The sequence below is a fragment of the Elgaria multicarinata genome, chromosome 9 (genome assembly GCF_023053635.1).
Source record: "Elgaria multicarinata webbii isolate HBS135686 ecotype San Diego chromosome 9, rElgMul1.1.pri, whole genome shotgun sequence".
Classification (NCBI taxonomy): Eukaryota; Metazoa; Chordata; class Lepidosauria; order Squamata; family Anguidae; genus Elgaria; species Elgaria multicarinata.
This window is the reverse complement of record NC_086179.1, coordinates 69,005,092-69,023,001: the sequence shown is the minus strand read 5'-3', so window position 1 is coordinate 69,023,001 and position 17,910 is coordinate 69,005,092. Positions and strand designations below refer to the sequence as shown.

At 44.5% G+C, this 17,910-nt stretch overlaps 1 protein-coding gene and 1 long non-coding RNA gene across 3 annotated transcripts in view; both read left to right on the top strand.

The window, feature by feature from the left end:
• The first annotated feature begins 216 nt into the window (after positions 1-216).
• Positions 217-17,910, top strand: part of LOC134403687 (uncharacterized) — a 51,983-nt gene continuing 34,289 nt past the window's right edge. Inside the window, exon 1 of the long non-coding RNA XR_010025832.1 lies at positions 217-256. This is a non-coding gene — a long non-coding RNA (uncharacterized LOC134403687). The remainder of the gene's footprint in view (positions 257-17,910) is intronic.
• Positions 463-17,910, top strand: part of AASS (aminoadipate-semialdehyde synthase) — a 51,737-nt gene continuing 34,289 nt past the window's right edge. For both annotated transcript variants that reach the window (XM_063134067.1, XM_063134066.1), the window contains exons 1-9: positions 463-584; positions 5,255-5,476; positions 6,498-6,674; positions 9,010-9,094; positions 9,939-10,006; positions 10,111-10,257; positions 11,795-11,873; positions 11,957-12,084; positions 13,724-13,872. In XM_063134067.1, coding sequence (XP_062990137.1) covers positions 5,264-5,476; positions 6,498-6,674; positions 9,010-9,094; positions 9,939-10,006; positions 10,111-10,257; positions 11,795-11,873; positions 11,957-12,084; positions 13,724-13,872 — 1,046 coding nt within the window. In that variant the 5' untranslated portion in view covers positions 463-584; positions 5,255-5,263. The remainder of the gene's footprint in view (positions 585-5,254; positions 5,477-6,497; positions 6,675-9,009; positions 9,095-9,938; positions 10,007-10,110; positions 10,258-11,794; positions 11,874-11,956; positions 12,085-13,723; positions 13,873-17,910) is intronic.

Genomic DNA, 17,910 nt, shown 5'->3' with positions numbered 1-17,910 from the left:
AGCTCTTGAATTTTACTCCACTAGGCCATTCACATGACAATGGACAATTGTCTTCTCTTCTTCTCTGTTACGATATCCTTGACACAATTTCTTGAGGAGATACCTCTGCGTTTGTCTCTGCGTTTAAGCCTTGTCCAGACAGGAGCTCTCCAATTGTGTCGGACTGCAATTCCCATCACCCTCAGCCAGCGCCGCCAATGGCTGTACCTGCTGGGAATGACGGGAGTTGCAGTCCTAAACATCTGGAGGGCGCCAAGTTGCGGAAGCGGCTTGCTTCCCCGCTGGAATCTTTTTGGGCAAAACGCACAAAGGACTGGCGAAGGGCTCGTCTCTGGCGACAGCCTCTCGCAGAGCGGAAGGGGAAGGCTGCCCCCCTGAGGTCGCACGGGATTGGCTGGCGGCGGGGGAGGCCTTCCCCACCACGCCCCGCCGGGCTCTTAGTTCTGTAAATAGTTGTTGCTTGATGGACAGCCGGCTGCTCGCGCTTGCTTTGCGTCAGGGCTGCCCTCAGTGGGGAGCGTAGCAGCAGCAGCAGCAGCAGCAGCAGGAGGAGGACTCCCGTGAAGCTCGGCTCTGTCTTCCAGGTCAGTAAGCGCGGAAGCGCGCTCGCTCTCGCCGACGCGCTCCCATGGCAGCCGGCCGTGGCTGGGGGAGGGCCTTCGCAGCTGGGGCCTAGGCGCTTCCCGAGATCCCAGCGCGCACATGTTGCTCCTGCTGCTGTTCCAAATCCCGCCGCGTGGTCTACGGCCAGGCTTTTCCTGGAACCTTTTGCCGTAGGCCTCTCGGGGGAAGCAGAGGGACGCGGGCGGGGACTCAGGTCACCCCTCCAGTCTAAATCTGCGTCACATTTCAACGGGCCGTTCCAGCATCGCCTTGTTCCCTTCCTCGCCTTTCCCCATTTCCCCTTAGCTTGTCAAGGAGTTTCCCCCAGCCTGGTGCACAACAGAAGTGTTGGACTACGACTCCCAGCATCCCCCAGGCAGTTTGGGGGGGGGATACAGGGAGGGCCGCACGTTCCCTAATCCAGCGTTGGACCAAAATTTCCAGCAAACCCCCCCCCCCCCAATACCGCTGGCTAGAGGAAGCTGGGAGCTGCAGCCTAGCACATCAGGAGGGCCAGCAGATTGGGCAAGACTGCTGTTTTTAAGTTTCTAGCTCTCAGTAGGTAAGGGAGGTCACAATCTCCAAATGAGTTGTTACTGCCCTAAGTAACTGACTGCCCTAAGACTACTCTGGAGTAAGTGTTTCTGTAGGCCAAAGAATCCAAATTGTTGGCGCTCTGCATTTTTATGAAAAAGGGCCCTTCTGTCCTACTAGGCATGTGGTTATCCAAAAGTTGTTGAACTGCAGCTCCCATCATCCCTCACCATTGGCAATGCTGGCCAGGACTGAAGGGAGTTGTGATCCAACGTCATCTGGAGGGTCACATGTTCCCTACCCCCTGTTTTACACATTATAGGCCAGCCACTAAACGGTATGGTGAACAACTGGCATTTTCCCACCCACCCGTTTTTTTTAAAAGCAAAGGTAGCCATGTTGACCATAAATAAAATTCCCAAATCTTTATCATGATAAAAACTTTATAAGGCCAAACAAGAGATCACAAAAAAAATTATAAACTTTTGAGATCATCAGGCAAGTCATTATAAAAAGCAGATTTTCAGACTTTCAGAGTCCCAAGATGGAATGGGGAAGGCGGGATCTGCAGACATTAAAAATAGGCGATGCAGGCCATGTGATGTTCACAGGAAGAACCTGCCAACCTCTTTGATCTCCCTTCTTGCATTCCTAGTGTCTGGAACCACCCACCCCCAGAGATTTTTAGCCTGAGGGGAAGTTCTTTTTTATATTGTTGTTATTTAAATCTTCTCTGGTAGATTGACAATGTTAACAGCATTTGCAACTGATTAGATAGTTCCAGGTACAATGTAACTGCAGGCTTAACATAGTTTTAACAGAAGTATTTCCCTTGAACAATCTTTTGTATTCACAATCAGGGTGATTAAGACTGGTCAGAATGTGGATTTTCCATCTTTCATTGTGTGTATATTGGCATCCTGATTAGCTAGGCAGTTTATTTATTTAGCTCCTTCTTAGTTTAATAAAGATCTCACTTACATTATAAATACTACCTTTGGTCCTTTTTTTGGGTGAGTGCTTGTGCGCCTCAGAGTGGCTATGTTCTGCTTTTGAAGCTTCACTATAACAATTCCCTGAATGTAGGGTTGCCATCTTTGTTTCTTGTCCTTGTTCATGTGACAGGGCAAAGTTTACATTTCTGCCTCTGTTAAAGGCATAGAAGCCCTGGCGGATTTGGAAGAGTCAATAATACTGGCTGACCTTTGCTAATTAGAATTAATTAGCAAATGCATAGATCATGTTTTTTATTTTGTGCTTGGTTGCTGTAATAGCAGTCCTATATTAAAAGAGTTTTAAAAAATGTGTTAAATATACTCTGTACAGCACCATGTACATTGATGGTGCTATATAAATAAATAATAATAATAATAATAATAATAAGTGACCCTGTTCAGAAGTCACATTAAGCCATTTAGAGCTAAACATTATGGGTTAGCATGTTGTGTGAACCATGGGTTAGCGTATCATGTGAACTATTCCTAATCATGGTTTAAACACACTCACCATTTGCTGAAAAAGGGTTAGCAGCCTAAACATGGCTGAGTGTGTTGTCTGAACAGGCCCTTTCTGTCCTTAAAAGCCAAGCCAAGGGAGCCATAACATAGCAATGTTGTTACCCCTACCTAGAAAAAACACTATAGACTTATCCTGACTTAAATGGTACGGGCAGGTGCTTGTGGTAATGAACTCAGTAGGTTTGGGGTGAGGTTGGTGGTCTGGAGAAGTTTTACCACTCACTTGCTCATGCAAGAGCAACTACTATTTGCCCCAGTGAATGATGAATTGAGGAACTGAGACCAAAAAGTTGTGAATAAATGCATGTAACAGTACCGTCATGATAGTTGTAATAGCCAAGTTGTTAAAATGAAATATATCTTGTTCTCCCTCTCTATCTATTCCAATAGATCGTGTTACTAAAAGTATCACTTGAGTTTTCCTTGGGGGCTATCAGACTAAGAATAGATCTTAAGTAGATCTTACTTGAAATCAAATTTATATACAAACCTATTCCTAGCCTAATAGCACCCCCATGCCAAGCTGGAGTGGTATTTCTAATACTACATTTGATTAGAATGTTATAATGCCTATTTTTAATTTTACATTGTTAATATATAACAATATTGTTGTTACAAGAAATTGTTTTTATACATATTAACACTGAACAAGTGCAATTTTCTGTTCTCTTATTTATTTTTCACTAGCTTGATATATAGGTATATATATATAGCGATGATAGGGATGTCAGTTTCACATTTAATTGATTAGCATTTAGTTCTTGCCTCTTGTGGAAGAGAGTGCTTGTTTCAAAGCAAAGCTGCATGGTTGCTAAAGTGGTAACCAAGTTGTCTCTGGGCGTGCAGTAAGAATGTCTTCGGGGCTCTATGTTATGGGTTACAATTTTTTGTTTTTATAATATGAAGCAAAGGCTAGCATTGCATGTGCCTTATGTTCATGCATGTATGTACAGGTCATGGTTTGGATAACAAAGTTGGAGAGGCCTTGTAGGTAATCTAGTCCAAGTGGCTGCTCAGTGCAGGAAGTCCTGAGCTAGAGATGGCTGCCCAGCCTCTGCGTGGAGGTCCTCCAGCAGTGGAGAGCCCACTGCCCTTCCAGGCAATTGTCAAAATGCTGTTACCCTCAAGTCGTTTCTACTAGCATTGAACTAAAATCCACCCTTCTGTAGATTAGGCCTAGGTTTGCCTTCGGGGTAACAGAGAACAAGTCTTCGCCATGTTCTTTTTGAAAGCCCTGCAGATATTTGAAGAGTGTTTCCCCATGCAATGGGTTGTACCCAGTGGTGCTTCCTGCTGACGGAAGCTGTTCCAGCAGTGGAACGGGGAGAAGGGAGATTTCCCCTCCTTTCCCCACCCCACAGTCTTAAAATCTGCCCCAGAAGACTGACAAACCTCTGGAGCAATTTTTTGGGGAAGGCACAGATGGGAGGAGAGAGAGAGAAAGTCCCATTACACTAGTAGACGCCTGCTAGTGTGATGTTGGATTGAATCCAGTATCTCACACCCACTCCACCTCTATCAATCCTTTTTTGTCACTGGCAACAGCCGTTACAGCAGGGATTGTCAGCCTGTGATTCTCCAGGTATTTGTAAACGATAATTCCTGACCACTGGCCAGTTCATGGAATATGAACTGGTCATGGAACTTTTGTAAACCGCCCAGAGAGCTTCGGCTACGGGATGGTATATAAATTTAAATAAATAAATATTCTTCCCCAGGGCGATTCACCTGGTGCGGACACCTCAGAAGTTCTCCTCTCCCCTTCCCAGACCATTTTTTTTATAAAAAAGAATGTTAGCTCAACTTTTGATTTTATCTGCTGGTCTGCTTTTAAATTTGTGTTTTAATAATATTTTTGTGTGTGAGTTGGTTCTCTATTTTTATCATTAGCCACTCCCAAGAATACATAAGGGTGTGTGTGTGTGTGTGTGTTGTAAATGGTTTCAATGATATAAATACATGTGAAGTTGGATTATGGGTAAAAGTACAACAAGCCTTGGGATTGTGGGTTGTCATGGTTTTGAGAGCATGATTTGACCAGGTCCTTCATGTGGAGCTGTGTATTATGACATGACTAAAAAGAGTTTACCATTCGTCCTTCTGCCGTCCGTGGGGAATGTGGACGCACTCTTTAATTCCAGAGTTCCTGAGGGAAATATTAGAAGGATTGGTTGGCTTACATTGATGGCTTAGGTCAGCCGTTCTCATTCTACCTGCAGTGATTATGCTATTTGGAATGATTCCACATTTACAGTTGAGGTGCTAATGTGACTTCTGACATGTTACCTGATTGCTTCCCTCATTATTATTTTTACTTCATGTTCTCGTTTAGTAAGGAAGGCCACATTTGGGAGTAGGGAAGTTGGTCTGAGAGAACTGGGAATATTAGCATGGTTAATTGGCAATGTGCAGTTAATTATAGCTTCTGTGCTGTTCATTATGTTAAATCATCTTGGTTTTACAGCAGATTTCTAAGGAGATCAGACTTTCTCTCTCTCTTTCTCCCCACCCCACTTCTTCTTTTTCTGTTTGCACAACCATGGTTGTTTCTAAGCACCTTACATTGTCTTCGTTTATCACTTTGTCTTTGCCACTGTCAGGTTTTTATCATGCTCCGAGCGTTCAAATGCACTGGTGGTAGGTTTGAGAGCCACCTTTCAAGGTGGCGGCATTATCACAAATCTGTCCTGGCGATCAGGAGGGAGGATGTCAATGCCTGGGAAAGAAGAGCCCCTCTGGCCCCACGGCACGTCAAGCTCCTAACCAACCTGGGATACAAAGTTTTGGTGCAACCTTCCAATCGAAGGTCCATCCATGAAAAAGTAAGTACCGATGTATTTGTTGTTCATCTGAAGAAATACCTTTATTAGAACAACTCAAAAGTCATAAAAGAGATGTGCAAGTTTTCAAGATCTACAGATCTCTTCTTCAGGCAAGATGGTATCAAAAGCTGGTGGGTGGTGATGGTGGTAGAAATAGGAGGGGCGAAGGAAGGCTGGTTGGATGCTGTACTCAAAATGTCTGCATAGTCAGGAGGCCAAACAAAATGTTCTTATAGTCATGCGTAGCTGAGCTACCCATTGTAGGCTTATTTACTCCATTGTAAGCATGCATGACCATGATTTGAATCAGGACCACAGCACTCTGGGAGGAGGAGTTTTAAACTTTGTTCCCACCTGTTGTTTCCTGAAATTCTAACCCCCCATGAAGGGGGGCTAATAAGAAAAAATGTCTCCATTGCGGTCAATCGAGACTTTTTTTAAAGCTTTGTTTCATTTCATTTTGTGCACAGTACAATGAGCTTATAGTCAACAAATGCAATGACGGTTCACTATTCAAACAATGTAACTTGTTCCCATTCTTATTTGAGTTAGTTGAACAGTAGAATGTTCTTATAGCACCCCTCATTTAATTAGATGCCCCCAAAATGATGTTTGGGGCATTGGAGGCTTATAGGATGCTGGCCCTTTGTTGACAAACACAGTGAAATTTCCACGAAGTGGTCATGTTTTGCCGTTCCTCCCAGAACTCTGTCCTGTTGGGTTAATCTCTCTGAAAGTGCATTTTTCTAGATATTGATGAACCGGGCCTGCATTGTGCAGCTGACACCTCTCTTCCAATGTTGCGCTATTTCTAGCTATTTCTTAGTTGTAAAACACAGGTCTGGAGGAGGTTTTGTAGACATTCAAATTGGACTCTGCCAGGTGATGTGATATTTTCAGCTTTCAGTCTAGAAATGAGGCACGTCTTCCTGAACAGAGTCCATGGGACCTATCTCAATGCTCCCTGCCTTTGTTCAGTGTGGCTCAGGATGTCAATGTCTCTTCCATTCCCTGTTTACAGGACTACATCAAAGCTGGAGGTATTATACAGGAAGATATTTCAGAGGCCTGCCTGATTGTTGGCGTGAAGAGGTCTCCAGAAGATAAGCTAATTCCCAACAAGAACTATGCATTCTTCTCTCACACTATTAAAGCTCAAGAGGCAAATATGTCCTTGCTGGATGAGATCCTAAGCAAGGTAGTATTGTGCTTAACAAAGATTACCATCTGTTATTATAATGACCTTGTGAAATGTGAGTTCAGCAGGCTGAGAATATTTGTAAAGTGTGGTAGGGGTTTTCCATGATATGGCAGTGAAATAATTGCAGAGTGTGTGTTAGTAGCTTCAAAGGCAAAAACCACATTGGGCACAAAGCATTGGGTCAACACTTTTGAGCCTCATTGATTTCCGTTTGAGAAATTTAGGCTGCAATCCTATAAGTCACCTGGGTCTAAGTCGCACTGATTTTAATGTGACTTACTTCTAAATAGCCAAGTATAGGGTCGCACTGTTAGGCATGCACTTGATCCTTACATTGAAACTAAAAGGTGGAACGAAAGGGTGCTTACTTTTAGTTGGATGACGCCGTAGTCTTCAGGTGGTACATCTACTAAGTATACTGCAGTGTGTAAAATATGTATGCTATAGACTATATTTTTCCTCAATCCTATTCATAGATGGCTTCAAGCACATTTGTTTGTAATTGAGTTGCATGGGCAAGTGATCAATGTGGAATACAATGTGTCCCACCTTAAGCCAACTGCAAATCCTCTTTAATTAATGCCTGCAAAGAATAGTCTTTAAAACTTTTTTTTGTTTTGGTAAAGTTGTAGCAAACTGAGCTGGACATCTTCTCAGTCTGATCTTTTCCCATGACTTCCTTGCACTTAATAGATTCTTCAGGTTCCCATAATAACCACTACCCTGTAGTCTGCCTGTCAGAATTTCTACAAAATATGTTGTTTGTGTTGCGAAGGTGAATGAGGAAAAGTTTCTCCTAGTGAGCGTCTGAAAATTTAAGAGTGTGGGGAGGTCAAACCATAATGACAGAAAGCTTCTGGCCTTCACTCCCCTTTCCTGCAGGAGTAAGGTACAATCCTAAACATACTTACTAGGGGTAAGCCCCCACCCTCACCCCCAAACAAGGAATTGCTCCATTCAGTTGCAGACAGCAGGCGCCTTAGTAGGTGCTTTAGCCTGGCCTCAAGCGCAGTGGTGCCCATGGGTGCTGCATTGGAGATCTCTGTTTTGAACTACAACTCCCATCAGTCCCAGTCAGCATGACCAATGGTCAGGGATGGTGGAAGTTGTAGACCGTATCAGTTCAAACACCCCAGGCGTGAGAGATCTGCAACATAACGCTAGGCCAGTTAGTTGTAAAACATATAATAATTAGAGGTACAATTTTCCCAACATCTGGAGGGCACCATGTTGAGAAAGGTTGGTGTAGGAGGAGGCAGGCGCTTATCCCATCCTTAGTAAACATTTGATATTTCGTCTTTGAGTTTCACAACTATTTTAAGATCGTAGGTTCGTTCTCAAGCCATAATGTTTTGTTCATGAAAGCGGTACTATCCTGGACAAGACTAAGCATTCTGGAGGGTTTATGTTACTCTTCCCCAATGTGGTGCCTTCCATCTAGAGGGCTTATATCACCCTTCCCCAATCTGGTGTCCTCCAGATGTTTTGTACTACAACTCCCAGGATTCCATTGGCCATGCTGGCTGGTGCTGATGGAGATGGTCCAAAACATCTGGAGAGCACCAGGTTGGGAAAGGTTGGCTTTCTCTTCTTTGGTATCCAATAAAACCTAACTAGAACTTGTCTGTGAATTTTAATGGCTCCACAGCTCGTTCTTGTTCAGTTTTCTCATTGGCTGGTGAACTGTTACTTTATGCTATGGCATGTGCGTGAATGCGCATGTGGTGTTCTGATGTATTTTATGCCGTATTGTTAAGTGCCTTACAAGCTTTTGCTGAAAGGTAGGCAGAATGAATGAATAAACAAATAAAATTAGTATGGACTGGCTAGTCATAGATAAAGCCAACAGCAATTCCTATGATCCAGGCAGTACTTGTGGGGAATCATCACCATGTTGTACTGTGACAGAAAATGTATTATGCAAATTGGCACTAAGGAACACTATAACTTTTAGCTTTAGAGGGCAAAGAACCAGTGTCTAAAATTGCTGATTTATATTCATGCTATTTTTTAAAACTGCATAATATTTTAAACAGCGTTCAGTTTGTAAGCAAAACAAACAGCTTTAAAAGGTTATATTTCCCCTATGTTACCCCTACCGAAATGAAATTGGCTGGAGAGCTCATCTTTTCTCCTATTATTTCAATTGTGATGGCACAGGGATGATCCCAGTGCGTTGTGTCGAAATTTTATATAAGAAACGAAGCTATGTTCACTTGTGTTTTGCATTCATTGATGTAAGGGTTGAGTTGTCACAAAAAGGGATTTTTAGTACTCTCAAATGAATGGACTATGCAAGAACATCACATGTGTACCCTGTTTGTACTTCTAGAACATTCGGTTGATCGATTATGAGAAAATGGTGGATCACCGAGGAGTGCGAGTCGTAGCCTTTGGGAAGTGGGCTGGCGTTGCAGGTATCTAAGTGAATATTAATATTGTGCCTTTACCATTTTTGCAAGAAGAATTTTGAAGTGTTTCTGTTATTAGTTTGTGATTGAAGAATCAGGGTGGGCGTGGGTGGGAGGAAGGATAATCTTGCTTTCCTTAGTCTCATGTGCCTTGGCTCACTTCCTTAGGTCATCTGGAGTTGTTTGTCCTATGCAAAGACACCTTTAGACATTTTTCTGTCTGTAGTGAGAAGTTAGGAACATATGAAACTGCCTTACAATAGGTCAGACAGACTATTAGTTTAGTGTGATATTCTCTACTCATTGGGAGTAGCTTTCTAGGATCTTGTGCAGGGATCTGCCCCATCAATGCTCACTTCATCCTTTTACCTGGAGATGCTAGGGATTGATTCTGGGACCTTCTGCATACAGAGTGTGTGCTCTACCACTAAACTAGGGCCCTGGCTCCTTTTCCTTCTTCCTTTCCCTGCCCCCATGACACACTGTGCCACCTTAATAAATCAGTTGGAATAGCAGTAGGTAGTATTTTTTTTTTGCAGTGCATTCCTTTACATGTCTGCTCAGAAGTAAGCCCAATTGAGATGAGTGTATATAGCAGCCTTCTCTAAACCAGGTCCCTCTATATATCTTGGACTACAACCCCCTCCATCCCTGATTGGTCTGGGGGTGATGGAACCTATAGTCCAAAACATCTGGAGGGACCCAGGTTGCAAAAGGCTAATGTATAGCATTGCAGCTGTGATCACTCAAGGCATTGTGATTCTGTGTTCTCTTCTTATTCTGTTCCTTCTGTCACCTGAGTGATTTTATGGTAGAATTAATAATTGTGTGCACCATAATTCTCACCCAGGTATGATCAATATTTTACATGGAATGGGATTGCGATTTCTTGCTCTGGGACACCACACTCCTTTCATGGTAAGGCTATGTACCCAATTTCCAGCAAAGCATTAGTTGGTAGGGGCTTTATTACTTTCTCTGAAAGACCTACTGACCATCTACCATTCTGCCTCTGGTTTCAGCACATTGGCATGGCCCATAATTACAGAAACAGCGGCCAGGCTGTGCAGGCAGTTCGGGATGCTGGATATGAAATTTCCCTAGGCTTGATGCCAAAATCTATTGGACCCATAACATTTGTGTTTACAGGTACCGGTAATGTCTCTAAGGTGAGGCGTTCTTCAAATGTGTAGCTATAATTTATTTTTCTCATAGAAACTAAGATATTAATTATGAATGTTATATGCATCAGGCTTGCACACACTTCTCCAAAAGCGTATAAGCCCCTTTCCATTTTGCAAAATGTGTGTTCCTCCTACATAGACGTAAATGAGATCTAAATACAGATTGTCCCATATGGAACACATGAAGCTGTTTTATACCGAGCTGAACCATTGCTCCATGTAGCTCAGTGTTGTCCACATCAGCCTTCCTGAACCTGGTGCCTGCAAAATGTTTTTGGACTACGTCTGATGGGAGTTGAAGCCCAAAACAGTTGGAGGGCCCCGTGTTGGGGAAGGCTGGTCCACACCGATTGGCAAGCGCTCTCCATAATTTCAGGAAGGCTTTCCCAGAGCTTCCTGGAGATGCCAGGTATTGGACCTGGGAACTGTTGCACGCCAAGCAGGTGCTCTGCCAGGGAGCCACCACCGAGTTTGAAGCCCTTGAAGCAGCGTAAGGGGAGCGATATCCACCTGCAGCTAGCCCGTTCCACCTGCAATTGCTAGCTGTATGCACCACTGCTACCCACCAGGGGGCACACTGCCAACTCTCCACTAGAGAGGGAGAGAAGGGTTGTGTGTGTGTGAAGATTTAGATGACAGGAGCAATCAGTATTGTGGGATCATCCCATGAGGAGCCAGTGTGGTGTAGTGGCTAGAGTGTCAGACTGGGAGTTGGGAGATCCGGGTTCTAGTCCCCACTCGGCCATGGAAACCCACTTTGGGCCAGTCACAGACTCTCAGCCCAACCCACCTCACAGGGTTGTTGTTGTGAGGATAAAGTGGAGAGGAGGAGGATTATGTATGCCGCCTTGAGTTCCTTGCAGGAAGAAAAGGCGGGATATAAATGCAATAATAAATAAATAAAATAATGAAGCTGATTGGTCGGAGGTTCAGGACAAATAAAAGGAAGCACTTCTTCACAGAGCACATAGTTATACGATGGAATTTGCTACCGCAAGATGTCGTGATGGCCACCAATTTGGATGGCTTTCAAAGGGGTTTGAAAAATTCCTGGAGGAGAAGGCTATTAATGGCTACTATACGTTACCTCCTGTATCAGAGCCAGTATGCCTATGTACAACAGTTGCTGAGGAACATGTTTGGGAGGGTACTATATACTACTTGTGGGTTTCCTATTGATAGCTGGTTGGCCACTGCGTGAACAGAATGCTGGATGAGATGGATGGTCTAATCCTGCATGGTTCTTCTTATGCTCTTGCGTTCTTAATAATCAAGTGGACCAACTGGGGAAAGGCAGAGAGAGGGAGAGTGCTCCCAAGTCGTGCAGTGAGCTATGTGGGTTTGAATTCCAGTTTCCCCAGTCCATCATCTACTGCACCACACCATCATCTACTGACACCGCCCTGTCTCTCTGCAAAGTGTGCAGGAGCCTTTAGAGCAGAAGGATTGTTACTGTGAGTGCCCAATGCCTTCTCTTATTTGGTACATCTAACACAAGTCCTGGTCATGTCCTTATCTGCAGGGTGCTCAGGAAATGTTTAATGCACTGCCTTGTGAGTTTGTGGAGCCCCATGAGCTAAAGGAGGTCTCTAGAACTGGAGGTACTACTTGCGCAATTCTGTCATGTGTCAGATGCTCTGCCGTGTCTGGGATCGCTCTCTCACTTCCTCTGCTCCCTCCACAGACCTTCGAAAAGTGTACGGGACAGTGCTAAGTCGGCACCATCATCTTGTAAGGAAAAGTGACGGGGTGTATGACCCCGTGGAATATGACAAGCATCCAGAGTTCTACACGTCTCGATTTAACACTGATGTAAGTATGACGTCCGGTTTAGAAACTTCTCTGAGGTATCTGTTCCGTGATTGTCCAGATATCAGTTGTCTGAAATGCTGGGTCAATTCTGGTGTTTTCTGACAGTGTAGCCTATATGAACAAAAGCTTTCAAAACATTTCAGCTGATGGCTCTCTAGGCCACATGTGGGCAACCTGCAGGCTGCATGAGGTCTCCGGAGGCCTTCAGTGTGCCCCGTGTGTGGAACCCAACCCATTGCTGCAGCCAAATCATAACCCCACAAAGCTGCTGTTCCACACTTTGGCAGGCTGGGGAGAGTGTGCTTGCCTTGGGGAGGGGAGTGCATAGGGATGGTCTTCTATTTGGCCCTGGTCAGGCCTCATCTTGAGTATTGCATCCAGTTCTGGGCACCACACTTCCAGAAGGATGCAGACAAGCTGGAGCGTGTTCAGAGGAGGGCAATGAGGATGATTAAGGCTCTGGAAACAAAACCCTATGAGGAAAGACTGAAACAACTGGGCATGTTTAGCCTGGGGAAGACAAGACCAAGGGGAGACATGATAGCACTCTTCATACACTTGAAAGGTTGTCACACAGAGGAGGGCCAGGATCTCTTCTCGATCCTCCCAGAGTGCAGGACACGGAATAATGGGCTCAAGTTACAGGAAGCCAGATTCCGGCTGGACATCAGGAAAAACTTCCTGACTGTTAGAGCAGTACGACAATGGAATCAATTACCGAGGGAGGTCGTGGGCTCTCCTGCACAACACCTGGACAGCCATCTGTCAGGAATGCTTTAAGGTGGATTCCTGCACTAAGCAGGAGCCGTGGACTTGATGGCCTTATAGGCCCCTTCCAACTCTACTATTCGATGATTCTATGATCCTCCCTCCAGGTGTTTTGCACTTGGGCTAAGTGCTGTTATGGGGCAGGGGGAATGACGTGACAGGAGGGGAGAGGAGGCCTAATTCCTCTGTTCTCGCATACCAGTCCTTCCTATGAGTGTGCGTGGTGAGTAGAAATGGAGGCCAGGCTGAGTTTGTAAGCGGGGGCGGGGGAGGCAAGGGGGACTGGACCCCTTCCTGCTCTGGCCACCACTGCATGCAGCCTTGGAGGGGAGCAAAATGTTTCTGATGTCCCATGAAGAGATGAATGTGAGACCAGGGCTGTAGTGGCATCAGGCCTCACAGGGACGCAGCGCCGGCACTATTTTATTATCAGGGATGCTGATGTCATTGACCAGCCCTTCAGAACCCCCTGTTCCCCCTGAGCCTCGCTGCAAGGACTCACAGTAGCCGAGGGGAGGAGGGGAGTGAAAATTCCTAGCAACAAAACATTGGCATGGTCTTGAATGGGCAATTTAGACCCATCAGCGCTCCCGTTAGAGATGAAAACTGCTAGAACTGCTCTGTCGGTATGGATCAACCCAGCATCTGAATTTTTGCACTCTCCTTGGGGACATGACTCTGGGGATCATCGTGCTGAGCACCTGCACTTTAGAATTTACCTCTACACTACTGTGTGAGATGCAAAGAGTTGGTGGCAAAGACCTCATCGTTTCTCGCGCCCTTTGCTTATTGAGTCACGTAAGCTAAGAATCTGGATCGGGTAATTTAACGTCATCACAGCCGGTAAGGAATGCGCGGCTTGGTTTTTCAGATTGCGCCCTATGCCACTTGTGTCATAAACGGGATCTACTGGGAGCAGCACACCCCGCGGTTGCTAAGCAGGCGGGACGCGCAGAGGCTCCTGACTCCCCTCCGACCATCCGCTGCTGCTACGGAGGGCTGCCCTGAATTGCCGCACAAGTAAGCAATGGGATCTGCTACCTGATGAACCTGACTTTAAAAGTGGGACACGCAGGGGTTGGATCCAGACTTGCACTCAGTGGAATAAACGAAGAGGGAGCAGCTGCTCTGTTCTCCCAATTCTCCATCCCCTCTGCAGCCCCCGCGCCACCTCCGATGCTGTTCCAGAGGGTTCCCCAGCCTTCCAAAAGTGTGGGAGGTTGGGCTGCAGAGGGAAGGGGGGACTTGAAGACAATCGCCGCTGCCTCCCCTTCCTCCTGTGGAAAGCTTCTGTTGGATCCCAGTTCTTTTCACAAGCAGAATGAGCCCTTCCGTTTGTGGAAGGGCAACTCTGGGTCCAACCCTTAAGGGTGCAATCCTATGCAAAGCCAGACAGAAAAATACCTTATAACTCCCAGCATGCCCTAGCCAGTATAGCTGACTGGGGCATGCTGGGAGTTGTAGGACTTTTTTCTGTCTTAACCATGCATAAGATTGCACCCTTAGGCTACAAGACTTTGCTCATTTACCTGGGAATAAGACCCATATTGAAGTCAGTGGGGCCTACATCTGAGTACACATGCCTAGGATTGGGCTGCTAGTCCCTTCTGTTTTAGTCAGTCTCTAGGGATGATAAAACATGCACAGCACTAGCATTTACAGAATACATAAATATGCAATCATCAAGTATTGCTGTGCTTTCTCTGTGCCTGTGTACTGTTTCTAGATCCAGTTCCATTTGGGTCCACTTCATAAGATTGATTTCTTTATACAAACAAATGTTTTCTGCCAGAGCACGTCTCCCCACAGTTGTTCCCACTCAAGGAGCAACTGCTGAATTTCGGATGTAATTTGCCGGTTGGTCGTGTCCTGGCGATGCTAGAATAGGCTTTGCTTGCAGCAAGCCTCCAATGACTGAGTAGGGCAGCTCCCTTGCTCTGGGAATGTTCCATCTGCATAGAGATACAATTTATTTATTTATTTATTTATTTATTACATTTTTATACCGCCCAATAGCCGAAGCTCTCTGGGCGGTTCACAAAAATTAAAATCATCATAAAACAACCAACAAGTTAAAAATACAAATACAAAATACAATATAAAAAGCACAACCAGTATAAAACCACGCAGCAAAATTGATATAAGGTTAAAATACAGAGTTAAAACAGTATAATTTAAATTTAAGTTAAAATTAAGTGTTAAAATACTGAGTGAATAAAAAGGTCTTCAGCTGGCGACGAAAGGAGTACAGTGTAGGCGCCAGGCGGACCTCTCTGGGGAGCTCATTCCACAACCGGGGTGCCACAGCGGAGAAAGCCCTCCTCCTAGTAGCCACCTGCCTCACTTCCTTTGGCAGGGGCTCACGGAGAAGGGCCCCTGTAGATGATCTTAAGGTCCGGGTAGGTACATATGGGAGGAGGCGTTCCTTCAAGTAACATTCCCAGAACAGGCTAGTTGATGAGAGCTGGCCACACTGGAAAGGTACTGGCAAAAGTACCTGCTCAAGTTAGAGGAAGCCAGATTCCGGCTGGACATCAGGAAAAACTTCCTGAGCAGTACGACAATGGAACCAGTTACCTAGGGAGGTTGTGGGCTCTCCCACACTAGAGGCCTTCAAGAGGCAGCTGGACAGCCATCTGTCAGGGATGCTTTAAGGTGGATTGAGTAGGGGGTTGGACTCGATGGCCTTATAGGCCGCTTCCAACTCTACTATTCTATGATTTTATACAATGCTGTCGCCTAGTTTCATAGCTAAGCTTAGAGTATCAGTTTATTTATTTATTTATATTTATTTTATTACATTTATATACCGCCCCACATCCGAAGCTCTCTGGGCGGTTTTCAACAATTAAAAATAGTAAACATTAAAAGTATAGAAAATTTAAAAACCATCAAAACATAAAAAACAGTATAAAAACAGTATCCATTTAAAAACAATTCTGGGGTCCATTAAAAACAAACTTAACATTGTTAAATGCTGTTAAAATGCCTGGGAGAAGAGAAAAGTCATGACCTGGTGCTGAAAAGATAGCAATGTTGGCGCCAGGCGAGCCACATCGGGAAGATCATTCCACAGTCGGGGGGGGGGGGAGCTCTTGAGGTTTATATAGTATTTATTTATAAACCCTTTTGTTCACTATACCAGTGAACTAGCAGAATAGCAGCGGTTCTTAACTATGAAAGTCAGCAAAGACCAAATTAACTTCAAGACAGAGTCTGTTTTTTTTTGGTACAAAAATAAAGTATTTTACTGATAGAAAATAACACAGTTTATGGCAATACAAATTTACACCAACATACTCACACACTTGGTCATACAGATTACAGCAGGGCTCACAGCAGTAGAGAGGGAATATTTTAATCTGGTTACAAAGCTCCAAAACTCTCTTTATATACACTTCCCTGAACAAATGATGAAACCACTAATTGGCAATGGCAAGACAATTAGACTTTTGCATCATCCCAATAATTCAATAAAGTCCAGCTGCAAACTTGACCTTTAAGCTGATTGACTGATGCTGAGTCTTCAGTTTCTTCCAGGTTTTGCAGGCTTGTACAAAGATATGGAAATCACAAAAAAACAGTCCTAATTCAGGACTCCCAACACCCCTTCTTTTTTGGGTTTTCCACTATTTCACCACGTTACAACATTTGTACAGTTAATCACATTTTTAGCCCTCCCTGAAACCTAACGTTTCACAAATCTCCCAATGTTTGATGGCTCCTAACGGTTTTGTAAAGACGTCTGCCAAATTATTCTGGGACTCACAGTAGGCTAACTTCAATGTTCCACTAGCTATGTGTTCTTTGACATTATGAAACTTGATAGCTATGTGTTTAGACTTTATCTTTAGGATTTCTGAATTCGCCAATGCAATTGCTGCTTGGGAATCACAGAACACAGTTACAGGCTTTGCAACATGGATTTTGAGGTCCTTTAATAATTGCAATAGCCATGTAATCTCACCACAAACATCAGACAGTGCCCCATACTCAGCCTCACATGAAGATATGGCCACTGAAGCTTGCTTCCTTGACTTCCAGGATATTGGGGCTTTTCCAAATAATAGAATATATCCAGACGTGGATTTTCTATCTTCCGTACAGCCTGCCCAATCTGAATCCACATAGCACAATAAATCTTCATCTGGCTCTGCAGATAAACTTAATCCGTGCTCCAAGGTGCCTTTTAGGTACCTTAAAACTCTTTTCAGGGCATTCCAGGCTGGTATTGTGGGCTTTGCAACAAACCTGCTTAAAATGGCGACAGAAGCTGACAAATCTGGCCTAGACCAGTTAACTAAGTACAACAACATTCCAACCACAGACCGATACAAATCTGGGTTGCTAAAACATTCACCTTGTAAAGTACTTTGTATGTTCAGTTCCATGGGGCTTTTCACCGGTTTGCAGTCTTGCATCCCACACTGTTCAAGTAACACCTCAATTTTCTGCTTTTGACTTAGCAGAAAGCTTCCGTCCTCCGTTTGTTTAACTTCTACCCCCAGGTAATTTTTCACTGGCCCTAGGGATTTCAAGTTATACTTACTAGCCAACTGCTGTGCTACTTTTTGGACCTCTGCGTCACTATAACAAGATATCAAAATGTCATCAACAAACAAAATTAAGGCTTTATAATCCTTACCACTCCCCTTCGTGTAAAGACAAGGGTCTGCAATGCTCCTAGAAAAACCCATGTCGTTTACCAGAGTGTTGTTTAAAGTTGAATTCCAGCACCTCGCACTCTGTTTCAACCCATAAATCGCCTTCTTTAACAACCAAACTTTGTTGTTGTTATCAAACCCTTCTGGTTTCCTCAAGTACAATTTTTCCTGGATTGGTGCGTTTAGATATGCTGTGGTAAAGTCGTACTGACTTATTTTCAACTTTTCTTTGGCTGCAAGGGTTAAAAACAAGCGTAAAGTCTCTGATTTTACAGTGGGTGAGAAAGTGACGTCATAATCGACGTCCCTAACCTGATTATATCCCCTAGCAACCAGCCTAGCCTTGAATTTAGTGTCCCCGTTTTCAAGCGGCTTGCGTTTGAAAACCCAGCGG